We start from the raw sequence: 13,768 nt of genomic DNA on the forward strand, positions 1-13,768 counted from the left end.
AGGTGACAGCTTCTGTAGGAAACTGCTAGAAGTCGCTCCCCTTTGTTCAGGGGACTCGGCCGGGCCCAGGGCGGACCCACTGCTGGCCAAGGCTGAGGCAATTGGTAGCAGAATGTCCCGTGATAACGCCTCTGCGATAACATATTTAAGAATGGGAAAACAGAAAAAAAAAGGAGGAGAAGATGTGAAGCAGCTGAGCGGGGGGCAGAGAGGGGGAGGCGCGAGCCTCATGGGCCTTGCAGGCCTCACCCTCTGGCCTCCCGCCGGGCAGCCGACTGGGCCCAACTCAGCCCAGCCTGGCTGCAAGAAGTGGAGAGGAGATGAGAAGTGAACAAGATGTAAAAAGGATCCTGAGAGACGTCTGCCAGCCTGTTGTGAGGAACGGCTGCAGACGCCAAGGTCAGTGAAGAAGGAGGGGGAGCAGTAATGCGGCTCCTGGCCAAGATTCCTCTGCAACTCGTGGTGAAGACCATGGTGGAGCAGGTTGTCCCCCTGCAGCCCATGGAGGTCCATGGAGGGGCAGAGATCCTCCTGCAGCCCGTGGAGGACCCCACGCCAGAGCAGGTGGAGGCCTGAAGGAGGCTGTGTCCCGTGGAGGGCCCGCTGGGACAGCCGTTCTGGAGGGACTGCACCCCGTGGAAGAGATGACCCACGCCGGAGCAGTTTCACGAAGGACTGTGGCCCGTGGGAGGGACCCCACGCTGGAGCAGAGGAGGAATGCGAGGAGTTCTTCCCCTGACAATGATACAGTGGCGTAAAACAACACATGATGAACTGACCGCGACCCCCATTCCCTTTCCCCCCCCCCGCCCCGTGCCGCTCGGGAGGGGAAGGTAGTAGAGATAATGTTAAGCCCGGGAAGAGGGAGGGGTGGGGGGAGGTTATCTTGTTCCCTGTCTCATTCTCCTGCTAATTTTAGAAATAAATGAATAGTTTTCCCCAAGTCGAGTCTGTTTTGCCCGTGACGGTAACTTTAAGGATTTCTCCCCGTCCTTATCTCAAACCTTGAGCCGTTTTTCTTATATCATCTCCCCCTATTCTCTCGGAGGGTGGGGGGAGCGAGAGACAGACTGCGTAGTCTGGTCCCGATCGGGGCTGAACTACGACATTCTGTAACAAATATGTACAATTTAAATGCTCAGGCGCATTCCTGGTGTTCCTTCAGCACCAAGTATCTCCTCACCTATGACTCCAGTTCGCTTATGAACAACAACATAGACAAAAACTCACTGTTTCAACAGCAACTGTTTATTACTGGGAAAAACATTAGGACTTTATTCTTTTTTTCTCTTACATATACTTGATTTGAATAAAAATAATTTAAAAAATTTTAATTTCTTCTTATATTACATGAAAATAACTCGAAACAAGGACTGTGAATTTTGGAAGCAAGAAAACATAGACAAAACGTTTGTTTAGCTGCTGAGATGTAGCACTTGGATTTTTTTTTAACTCAAATAAAGAAACAATCACAATTGTCATTCCAGTGAAGAAAATTAATCCATTTATAAAATATCTTGAAGTTTGAGAATGGTAAATAGGTACACTAGAAAGTATTCATAATACAGTGCGTGAGTGCTAACATATTACCTAAAATATATAACTTCTCAGACTTTACACGGTCAAATATTTCAGACCATATTCCAGTGGAAAAACACTACAAACCTCTTACAATTCTTTTAAAGTTCTTGTTGAATTAATTTTTATTTCCTTTTGAGGAATTTTAATATAGTATTTCAAGCAACAAAATACTGCATACAAACTAGCGTACAGAACTTTATGCACACTAACTTGGACAACGGCGATTTTAAAGGATGAAGCACCTTCAGTAACAGTGATAAAGCATCACTGTTGCAGTAGCGGATGAAGAAGCAGATTTTTGTGCACAGATTGGTACAATTTTCATGACATTTCTGTAAATCCAATAAAAACTACTGTACCTCTGGTTATAAGAAATTAAACTAATGGGAATTAAAATATGCTCAAGGCTGGGGTAGGATTACAGTGTTATGTGACAAAGATCCTATTCATTAATCCAATTCACATCATCTGACGAAGACTTCCAATAAAACACTGATTTCTTCTTCTTTTTTTCTTTTTAAAATATATGCCACCTACTGCAATTTCCATTCCCTGACTTACCTCATCTTTTTTTCAGTTGAATGTGAATATAGTTCATCTTTTCATTAAGTTCTAGGGTAACGAATACCATTCAGCATCACCTGAATGCATTCCGATTTAAAAAAAAGCCGCAAAACAACAAAAAAAAGCAATTAGCATGTCAAAGTCTCACGTTAGAACACAACTAGCATCTGCAGAAATACCCAGGGTGAAAATGAGATGGAATTTGCGTAGGCAGTTGTTTGCATGGAGTACTATATTAATTAAATTTAATGTAACTGTCCCAGCTGTGGCTGTGTGATGGACCGATGGAAAACCGCTCTTCACCAAGTACAAGAAAAAAAATATTATTAATACACTCGTCAAAAGTTTTCTCTTGTAACAGCCTAACCTCAGGGGTCAGTTCTCTTTTAAAGAAACGCTTGAAATGCTGGCTGGCGCTGCAGCTTGACAAACAAGCCGATGCCATCTAAAGGGACAAAGTCAAGCCCTTTAAAAATAAACATTTAATTTCAGTCTATTTTGGGAATTTTTTTGTTTTGTTTTGTTTTGTTCTTAGCTTTTTTTTTTATTTTTGTAACTGCTGTTTCCAGCACCATCTTGGAGGCTGGAACTGGAACATTTCATTCCTTCCTCTGCCAGTTTTGTCATTTTCCACTTGGCAGATACTGACCACCACACCCCGCTGCTCCTCACGGCACGGCACTCACCGCTACCGCCTTCTTATTCTCCTTGTCTGTTAATCTGTATTGTCAGTGGGATTTACAGCCCTGGAATGTGATTTCTGAATTAATATGCATTTTCTTTTCCTAAGGAACGTCCTATTTTGCAACCACAGCTCTGTAAAAATATGGCAATTGTAAACAATGAGTGGGCGGCGGCTCTTGTGAGATGGATCAGTGATGCAATTTAGAAAGCCAAGGAGGCTTTTTCACCCGACCACAATAGTTTTAAGATCAGGTAAAATTTTGGACCTAAACTATGCCATTTGTCTTCCTTTGTAAATTAAGAATTTTAGTTTTACCAAGAAATATTCTACTGGTATGAACTACAGAATTTTTGAAATTATTACGCATACTTATGTTTTACTTCTCTAAATATATTACTCATTTGTTTAATTCATTCAGGAATCTATCATACTGTCAACCAACTACAGTAATCCAGAAATATTTTCTGTGTACAGAAGGGGCTTAATCACTAAGCCGCATCTTCCTGCAAAGCTTCAGTATTTCTGACTGGTAAAAAGCATTTCTCATTGAAATAACACTGAAGCGGAGGCCAAGCCCTCCTCTATACATACGACTGTTAAGTTAATTAACTTTTCAGGACAAAACGTTGGTCACATTCAATGACAAGATATATTGTTGTCTTCAAGACAGCTCCAGCGGTAGCTCTGGTGGTACAACCGTGTATCTTGGGTCAAGCCTAGGTGTGAAATCCTTGAAGTTCTTAGATGCTTCAGTACCAAATACATCTAAAACTTTCCTGTTCATGAGCGCAAACCTGAAAAAAAGAAGAGACAGGAGAGAATGAACAGATTATTCATTTACTTTTGAAAAAACAAAATTATTTAAAAATGGGTTTTTAAAAAAAAATACAGATTTATTTATAATAAAATCATTACAATTACTTCACTTCATGAAAGACTGTCCAAATCTTTGAAAAACAGGCTTCAACCTGCACTGTTTTGGGCCTACGGGTTTTTCATCTTAGGCAATAAAGATTTTAAAAGAAAATATTGACAAATCTGATTACTAGTGCTTTATGTAGATACCCTTTATGTAATACAACTTGTGGAAAAGGGGAAAGGAAAGAGTCTGCTTCTACTTTTAACTTCATAAAAAAAGTCAAAACAAAATACACTACTGTTCTTTCTCACTCCAGCCCCGAAAACTCTGGCCACGCCGGCCCAAATGTGGATGAAAATTTTGGGGATGTTACAAGCTATTTCCATCTCTTTAGTCTTTAAAACTGTAAAGTGAAAGACCCATGAAATGCCAAAAGAATTTGCCTCTATGGAAAGAGTGTCAAAATTACTATTACAGAGATTTGCTTCAGATAAAATAAATAAGAACAGAATTTCTCTTCCTTCCTCTCTTTCAAGTAGAGCAAACTCAGGATTAGCACAAGAGAGAAAAAAAGGAGCCAAAACTGGTCATCTGCACTGACATCATCCCCTGTACCATGTTTGTATGGCTCAGAGGTTGCCTGTGGACTGTCTCCAGGCATCCCAAGGAAAGCTTCCCTCTATGTCCAGCACCGTATTCAGTCACCTCACGTCCAGCTAAGGGCATACCATGGGGAGTGCAGGATCAACATGCTCCAGAGACTGGCCTCTGATTTCACTTCTGTCACAAAAAACGTTACCTTTCATAATCCCATTCATAAACTGATCTACATCACAAGTTGGATGCCTTGCTTCTGCCACATAGAATCACAGAACGGTTTGGGTGGGAAGGGACCTTTAAAAGTCACCTAGTCCAACCCCTCTGCAAGGAGCAGGGACATCTCCAACTAGATCAGGTTGCTCAGAGCCCCGTCCAACCTGGCCTTGAACGTTTCCAGGGATGGGGCATCCACCACCTCTCTGGGCAACCTGTGCCAGTGTTCCACCACCCTCAGTGTAAAAATTTTTTTCCTAATATCTAATCTAAATCTACCTCCCTCTATTTTGAAACCATTACCCCTCATCCTGTCACAACAGGCCCTGCTGAAGAGTTTCTCCCTGTCTTTCCTGTAGGCCCCCTTTAGGCACTGGAAGGCCACTATGAGGTCTCCCCAGAGCCTTCTCTTCTCCAGGCTGAACAGCCCCAACTCTCTCAGCCTGTCCTCATAGGAGAGGTGCTCCAGCCCTTTTATCATCTTTGCGGCCCTCCTATACATACTAACATCAGTATAATAGCATACACTTTCACTAAACTGTATTTTTATAAATAAGTTACAGCAAAATCTATTTTAAAAGGTAAGCATTTTAGATCCCTATAGCAAATAAGAGAAAAAATATCCACTAAGATACTACAGGGTAAATTTATGGTTATAATCAGTGAAAATTTTTCCTTAGTTTTACAAGGTAAAAAATTCCTCTCTCAACTAAATAGACACCCTATAAAAAACTACTGAGTGTTCAAAATCACCTTAGGAAATATTAGTAATGCTTTTAAACATGTAGTAATACTATGTTGTCAGTCACTGTACATACTAATCGATTTCTTCAGCCTTTATAGTTGTTTACCAGATTCTTCATATTCCACTGAAATCCGAAAGCATTCCACCTTTCCAAGTGAACTAAAGAGAAAAAACCTTCAAGTAAAACACTCACCTGCTAAATAGCCTTAACAAGATTAAAGTCTTTGCTCCTGTCATTAGACTAAACCTAGCAATGTCACTTCAGCAGCAAAGAAGTTCAAGTGGACTGGAAACCATTTGAAAAGCAAAGTAAATACCGAGGAAATTAGCCCACAGGTATTCCTATGGCTCTGCTGTTGACAGAGAATGAATAGCAAGTTGAATGTGATCAATGGCGTGTTAGACAAGCTGTAACATAACCCAATTACATACCTGCCCTTCGTTAGTCGTAAAAGAAATTTCCAGTAGGAAGGTCTCAGGTTCTGAACTTCCATGACAGCCTGCAAGGAGAGTATTCTGTCAGAGCCAGCTGCCAGCGCCAGGCAAAAGCTTCACCTGCTACGTTACATCACCAAAAATGGTGATCATTGTATGGTTACAGAAAAAAAAAAAATGTACTTTCTTGATTAAAAAAAAAAATCATTTCATGATTCATGGACCAAAAGCAGCTGTGATCTCCTGCCAATGTCCAGTGCTACCAGTAGACAAACCACTCACAGCTGGATTCAACGCCCTATGTGACCGCTACCAGCACAGAGTGATATTCCCAGAAGACTGTCTTGCAAAACTGGTGCAAATTAATTTAGATTTCATTGTAGAAAAGGCAACAAAACCCCTTATTATTCCTATGTATATGATTATGCACTCCCGGATGCCAAATTTACCTGCTATTTTCTCCCCTGTTCACTCTGCATTTTGTGATCTACCACTTCTTGCAGTCATCTTTATATTTCACGTTATGTATCTTAAATAATGTTATACAACCTTGTCTTCTCTCTATTCCATTACTTTTCCAGGTCACTTATAATTCCAGTGAGCAATAAACATCTCAGCGTAGATCCCTTTGGTAATTTCACCCTGCTTCCTCCCTCCTAAACCTAGTAATTTATTTCCAGTCTTGGGCTCCTTTTCCAACTAGTTATTAAGTAATGAAAAAACCTTTTCCTCTTTTCTCATATTAACTTTATTTCTGTTAACCTCATATGATGGTCCTTGCCAATAGTATTTTGGAGATCTCAGTGCTGCAGATCTTCAGGCACATCCCGAACTAAAATATGGGTTCACTTTGATACTAGAATGAGAGACATTCCCAAATACCGGGAGTAATGTACTGGAGGAGGAGTGGAACTGTTCTGTTAAGCATGAGACAGCAGAAAAAATTAGATCATTTTTAGAAAAAATAAAAAAAAAATTATATTTTCTTATTGAGTGGTACAAAAATATATTTTGTTATGGAAAAATAAAAAAAAAATCAGGGACATTTCAGCAGAAGGAGACGTAGTGGAATAATGCAGAGTGATCTGGGTACCACTGAAAAGGAGCTTTTATAGCGGATGCAGCTGATAAAGAGACTGGTGATTAAAGCATGTAATTGACTTGGAAAGGCCAAAATACGACAACTGCAGCTTGTTTCAAAATTTCAGATTTCCTTGCTAATTTTTGTAGATTCTTTGAAATAAAAAACTGGAATTCAAGTTAGCTGAAAGTGAAAATTTCCAGTTGATTAAAAAACCCATAAAATATTACAACATATTGTTTGTCCCCTTGAAAAATGGTTCTTTCGTATGAAAGTCCATACATTTATGTTCACCTCCTCGGTCAACGCATTTTAAGATTCTTTCCAAAGAATTCAGTGCTTTGTATAATGTATTCAGTTATAAGTACATGAGAAACAGAAATAATTTTCCCACATTCAAACACAGGATGCAGGAGCCCTGATTCCCAGCATCTTGCTGGAATCACTACATCACACTATCATCTCTTCTATATCACTGCATCCCTGTACTCCTCACGTCATTCAACATTTGACTTAACCTAGAAGAACTTCATATTCTGTTAGAAGACAACATACTTACTGCCTGAAAGCATATCGATGTAGAAATGGCATAGATGATGCTGTCTGCATGAGGAAAATAGGGAACCTTCCCTGCTTCAATGCCTTTGAAGTATATAGTCTATTAAAAAAAAAAAAACAACCAAGAAATGCTGAATGAAATAAAATAAACAAAAGTAGCTTTTTACTTTTTATTTATGTTATCTTTTCAAAGAAACATGTCAACATTATTAATCTATGCTCATATATTTTTGTATACCTCCACAAATGTGACACTGATTGAGACAGCTTATAGAAGTTACCGAAGATCAATAGGAGAGGAGGCCATTAATGCACACAACAGGACCTAGCCACAGCGCGGGTGTTAAAAGGGTAGCACAGATCTCAGAGATAAAAAAGGGAAAGCTTGTTATGTTAAATTCCTCATTTTAAAAAAGCAAAAGAACAATGCAATAACTATTCCACCAAAGTGAATATTCACTGTTCTTAAACAGCTTGAAATCACATACTTTTCTTTCTGAGAAAACAAGTAAAGTTTATTTTCCTGTGCACAGCTTGACCTTCCAAAGCAGCACACGCCTCTTTGGTCAGTTACTCTTGGCTTGCGTAAGATGATAAAAGTAGTAAAAAAAAAAAAAAAAAAAGAAAGGACACACCGCATTTTTCTTATTTCACTGCAGCCGCAATGTCTCAAAGTCCAGAGAAAACCATCAGCAACACAAGATAATATTGTTTTTTTACAACTGGTGTTCTAAAAGTCAATATGGATAACTCAGAGTTGCTTTTATATACCCATCATGTGAGCTACCTTCAGAGGTTGATCTGGGATTACAAGGACCAAGAATAAACAGAGTATATCTTCCCTTTTTATGTTTAATTTTATGCTTTTTATAAAAAAAACAAGGTCCTTCTTTTTATATTCTTTGAAACAAACTCTGCTTTGGTAATGGAGGTGGATAAATATCACCAGGGAACGAGGCCCTCAAGGTCTGCAGGAGAGCGCTCTGTGATCTGGGGATGACAAGAGAACGCTCTCAACTTCTTCCAGTGGTGCTGCTGGGGAAACAACCATGACTAAGTCCTGATTTTACGGAAAAATCACAGTAAGAAATCAAAAGCTGGTTAGCAAAGTATAATCAACGTAGTCAAATGCTACAAACTTTTTCTTTTGTCCTGGGCTTCTACTTTTAACAATTTCATAGAAATAAGTCAAGCCTGAAAAACAGTAATTAGAACAAAGTTCGTTGCAAAGCTGGGAATTCAATCAGTTGAAGTATAGTGACAAACAACGCCAGCTATAGACTAAAAACCTAAGCTATTTTGAGTTATCTTAGCTTGTTGAATGCCAAAATTAGGGAACAAAGGCAGGAAGTTAAGCTGTAGCTTTTGGCAATCAATCTGCAATTAAGGACTAGGTTGAATTTATGTTTCTGGCAGAACAGGCATTCTTGGAACTTTCAGATTTAAAAAATCTGCAAAAGCTCCAAAGCAAAGGGCTATCAGGAGATTAAAAAAAGTCATGGAGAATATACACGGAGACCAGTGGATAAAGGACTTTTAAAATGAGTCACAGAAAGGAAAATAAGAGAGAAATGAGACCACAGAAGGGCACTGCCTCTTGGCACACACCTACTGAAACACACCACCACCACACAACTTCGTATTATACTGGAATTTCTTTTTCTTCCTTGAAAAAAGAGATGAAATAAAGAACTCTGTTTCGAGGGTAACATCTTACCTCTACTAATTTGGACACCAGATACATCGAGATAGTAGTACTTTTGTAGAACATCATAGAAATTCCTGCTAGACACCCTGCAACAATTAGAAAACAAAAGTATTGTTAAGGTTGTGATTCATCGTTGCTGTTGCAGTATGTCAGCTCAACAGACGCTGCACAAGATTACGTTTTCTGTTGCTACAACAAAGCTCAATGATGTTTCTGTGCTGCCCATCAAAATATGGTTTACATCATTTAAAAAAAAAGAGAATTGTGAAACAGTAGTTCAGTGCTTAGGAGCACAGCATCAAACTTCCTCTCTCATCCCACAAAAAGAGAGACCTCTGAGGTTTCAATACACGATAGATGCTCAAACAGCAGGGAAGGACCTGTAACACTACACAAATTTCATGGCAAAAGGGTTCTTCTACAGATTCTGCGGAGCCCACCCTTTCAAACATGTGCTCTGTCACGTATGGGAGAGACAGTATCTGAACCTCACATCTCTACAGTTGGAAAATCCAGGGCAAGTTTACATTTGTGCATAGAATACTATGCTGTTCTTGAAGCTGGCTGTAAAAAACACACTATTTGATAGAATTTGCCTTACAATTTTAACTGAACTCTTTATTTGAAGCTACTTAAAAGACCACTCTCCCTGTGTCACAACTTCAATGCACACAAGTCCTGTTTTCATCACAGAAGTCTGACAAGGGAACGGGAGGACAGACAAGAGAAACATTTGCAGAGCCCCAACAAAGTCAATATCAGCTTCTTGTCATGGACTCACCAGCTACAAGTGCATGAAGCTCATCATCCAGGTTTCGTACCCAGCGCAGGAAGCAACTAGTACCCTGTAGGTGAACAGAGAGCAGGATGAGCCCTACTTACTTCTCTTTCATAATGCACGGACTGGAGATATTCCTCTATGAGCCAGTAAGAGTATAGCGTGATAAAACCTATAATCCACATATCTGAAACATTTCAGTGTTTTAATTAACAGTTTACTGTTATTGTTTCTTTCAAAATCTAATCTGAACGCCAATTTAGTTCCAAGGCTAATTTTCATCATCTTCATTTGCTGTAGTTGTCTAGATTCTTCCCCTTGACAAAGTCTGTTTTCAACTACACACTAAACATCTTGAGGTAATTCCACATATCCAATAAATTCTGGAACCAGGAAAACATGTTAATTTAAAAAGTTAGAACTGCACATGATTAAAAGATGCTGTGAAACACACAATAACCTGCTTGTTGACACAACAATACACAGTTGTTCAGGCCAGAACGAATGTGAGTAACTGTGGTTTAGGCTGCATTAAAATGTATTTAATTTGGATGACTGTAGCTTAAAAAATGATCCACCTGCCACATCCTCTGCATTGTTTTTTCAACTGTTTTGGAAATCCATACTTTGTCTCCAAATTTCATCCTTGGTACCTTTCTGTTTGCTTCTAAGTGGTTCAAGATCTGCTTAGTAAGGTCCAACCCAGTGCTGATGGCACTGAGACAACATGATACAATTCAGTATCACAGCCTGTTGATGTCTACTTTGAGATATGTGTGTCAAGCCCTTAATCCATGTAACGTGCTTTTCATGGAATCAAAGAATAATTCATGTTGCAAGGGACCTCTGGAGATCATCTGGTCCAACCGCCAGCCTGAATCAGGTCTAATCAGAGCAGGTAGCTCAGGAGCTTGCCCAGCTGAGTTCTTAGCATCTCCAAGGATGGAGATTGCACAGCTTCACTGGGCAACCTGTTCCAATATTTGGCCACCCTCACACGAAAACGTATTCCTTTGGAATTTCTTGTATTTCAGCTTGCATCCCTTGCCTTTCATCCTATCACTGCATACCTCCAAGATCACCCCTGAGCCTTTTTTTTCTCCAGCTTAAAAGACAGTTCTCCCAGCTTCTCCTTGCACATCATATGACCCCGTTCTCAAATCATCTTGGTGGCCCTCAGGTGAGCTCACTCCAGTATTTCAATGTCTTGAAGAAGAAGAAGAAATGTTCAATGTCTTGAAGAAGACATTGAAATGAAAAGAAGTAGTAAAATAATGTCTGTGTCCAAAAATGGACACCGTACCACATATGTGGTCTCACCAGCTATTTTATAGTGCACATTTTAAATAAATAAATTCCTTGCAAAGCCATTGCAATTACGTCAGCCAACTTTACCACTTAAACTTGTAAACTAATTTAAAAAATGAAACCAGGCTACAATGGCCAGCTTATTTTCTGTAAAACCATGTGTGTTGACACTAATTAACAGTAAGTGGAACATAAAACACTAATAGTACAACTATACAATCCTACAATGGCACTTCAGACTGCTTTTAGGGACAAGATGGACTTTTTAAAAAGGCAGTTCATAATGCAATTCCTTTGAGTCCAAAATGCACCAAGCATTTCATTTTTTGTGGCTGTGATCCAGTCTTTTGGAGTGACTAGAATCTCTGTTGCCCTACATGCTTATTTCAAACTGGAAGAAAAATACAACGCAAACCAAATCTATGCAAGTTATGGAACACAAACAATAACAGAAAGTACATACTTAATAAACTATAAATAAAGGTCAGAGTATGTCACTCTCGTAAAATGAGTATTTATAGAACTAAATTACACTATTCAATTGCAGCTTTTAAAACAAATCAAAACCATTTCAGCTTTTGCAATTTAAATACTTTTTTCTTCTAAAGGCTCTTTTTGTAAAGTTTGAGTAAAAATTTAATTTCCAAACAAACTCTAAACAACCCATTTGCACTTTGCCATCACAAATTTTAAACTCTGTAACCTTCCAATTCTTGTGTCTCAATCGGCAAGTCAAGTGGAATGCTGTTTTGCTTACAAATAACCCTTGTGTTTTAATTTTCAGTAACTAATGTTTAACTTGAATAATACAGAATTATCTTAACTTTGCAAAAATAGTAAAGCAGCAGTTGAAAAATTACATGAGTGATTAAGAACATAAAAGTGCAAAAGCCACCTTAGCACTGCACTATGCAATATATTCTCCCTTTGGGTGTGTGCTTGGTCACATTCTCTTTTGGCATAAATAAACACAGTTAAATTAACTCCAACAATGTCGTACGAGCACGTATCAGCTCACGATCTGTCATCGTGTAATGGTGCAGAAGGGCAGCTTTCCAAGTGGTAAGTGCAATGTCTCCTCAGCTGCACATGATATATGTTCTGCAACCTCCTGCTACTTAGTGTCAAGCAAGAATTCCAGATATTTTAGCCAAATAAATCTGCAAATGGCTTCTCTCTGGCAACATTGCTGCTACTGCTGTCACTATGTGTGTCTGGACTGAAATGCTTTTGTGTAACAGCAAGTCCCTTAGAAATCTGAATTCACTTTCTCTGAAGTACTCCCTATCTCCTGATCTTGATGCAAAATCCATCTGCTTTTTCATAAATTATAGAAAGAACACATGGAATGGACAACTAATCTTCTATTTACAACTTAATTGCTGCAATACCATAGAATTTGTCTGTGACACGCTGCAGCCAACAGTATCAGTAATATTAAGTGGCTAGACTTTTCAGCTCATTGTGATATTCTGAAGAGTGAAATAAAAACGTGGCATTCATATGTTATAAACTTACTTTGTATATACTGACAAAAGATCCCAGAAAAGCTCCAAGCTGGAAATTTTCTTTGTTGTAGAAGAGGGAAAGTAGCCGGGATGGTTCTGTAAACAGATGCCGGAAGGTGGATGGAATCCGAAGGCAGCACTGGATCAGGTAACCAATGCTAAACATCCTAATGAAGCCCTAGAGGACAGAAAGAAAGATTTTGTGGTAAGAAACCACAAATTCAGAAAAAGGAAAAGCAAAAATGTCTACAGAAGTACTTGTTTTTTACATTGAGCAGTTTAAGACCCACTCTGCAGAGGCTATAAATGCATCCCCATCTTCAAACCCAAGACCTGTTTTTTTTTTCCTGATTCCCCTGTAAAACAGCAAAGACAATAAAATCACAGACAATTTACTCTCCTTTAATTTCTATGAATATCTGAAAAGCCTCAATGGACAAACTGTATCTCTCTTCTGCTCCAAAATTCTCTCCTTCGAAATAATCCTGATGACTTCATTTCCAGGTTACTGACTGGCTTTTAACCACAAATGGCTATATAGAGGAAAGTAATGAGGTGGAAAAAAGAGCACTTCTACACTCAAATGTCTGGAGAAAGCAGTAAAGGAGGAAAAAATCCACACAAAATAAATTTCACAAAGTGTGAGAATTAGAAATTGACCCTGATGGCTTGGCAGGTGCTCACGTTCTTTCCCTTGACCAAACTGGAGGCTGAGTGACGCCTGCAGCGAGAGAAAGGGCGAAAGTGGAAGGGAGATCATGTGCAGAGCTACAGAGAAAGGATAACAGGAGTTCCAATGTTTTTTTTCTTCCTAATCCACCTTGGATAATGATTTGCTTTTTTAGACCGTGTCACAAAACTACACTGACTTTTTCTTCATAACTTCTTCTTCCCCAGTTTCTTATAACTTCCTCCACAGCTTCCTATCATGATTCTTACCCTGTGACTGAACTTCTCTAATCATTCTGGATAAAATCTATCCATTTTTTGGTTGGAAGATGCCTTATCTGAAAAATATATGTGCACTCACTATTGGCAAATAAGGCAGTCTCATTGCTCATGATTTCTGTAGCTAATTTTTCACAAGATACTCAGGAACACCAAGAGAATTCCAGTGACAGGGATAACTGGCAGAGGGTATGACT

General features: G+C 39.1%; 1 protein-coding gene across 2 annotated transcripts in view; it reads right to left on the reverse strand.

Moving 5' to 3' along the window:
* Positions 1-1,226: 1,226 nt before the first annotated feature.
* The window catches only part of TMEM135 (transmembrane protein 135), a 185,744-nt gene continuing 173,202 nt past the window's right edge, over positions 1,227-13,768 (reverse strand). The window contains exons 10-15 of one of the 2 annotated variants that reach the window (XM_086739648.1): positions 12,634-12,801; positions 9,811-9,874; positions 9,039-9,115; positions 7,323-7,421; positions 5,680-5,747; positions 1,227-3,624 (exon numbers count right to left, since the gene is read on the reverse strand). In XM_086739648.1, the coding sequence (XP_086595774.1) occupies positions 3,492-3,624; positions 5,680-5,747; positions 7,323-7,421; positions 9,039-9,115; positions 9,811-9,874; positions 12,634-12,801 (609 nt within the window). In that variant the 3' untranslated portion in view covers positions 1,227-3,491. Of the gene's footprint in view, positions 3,625-5,679; positions 5,748-7,322; positions 7,422-7,617; positions 8,382-9,038; positions 9,116-9,810; positions 9,875-12,633; positions 12,802-13,768 lie in introns of those variants that run through there. The other variant, XM_086739649.1, reaches the window with a different exon arrangement.

The sequence above is a fragment of the Chlamydotis macqueenii genome, chromosome 1, assembly GCF_036417535.1.
Source record: "Chlamydotis macqueenii isolate bChlMac1 chromosome 1, bChlMac1.mat, whole genome shotgun sequence".
Taxonomy (NCBI): Eukaryota; Metazoa; Chordata; class Aves; order Otidiformes; family Otididae; genus Chlamydotis; species Chlamydotis macqueenii.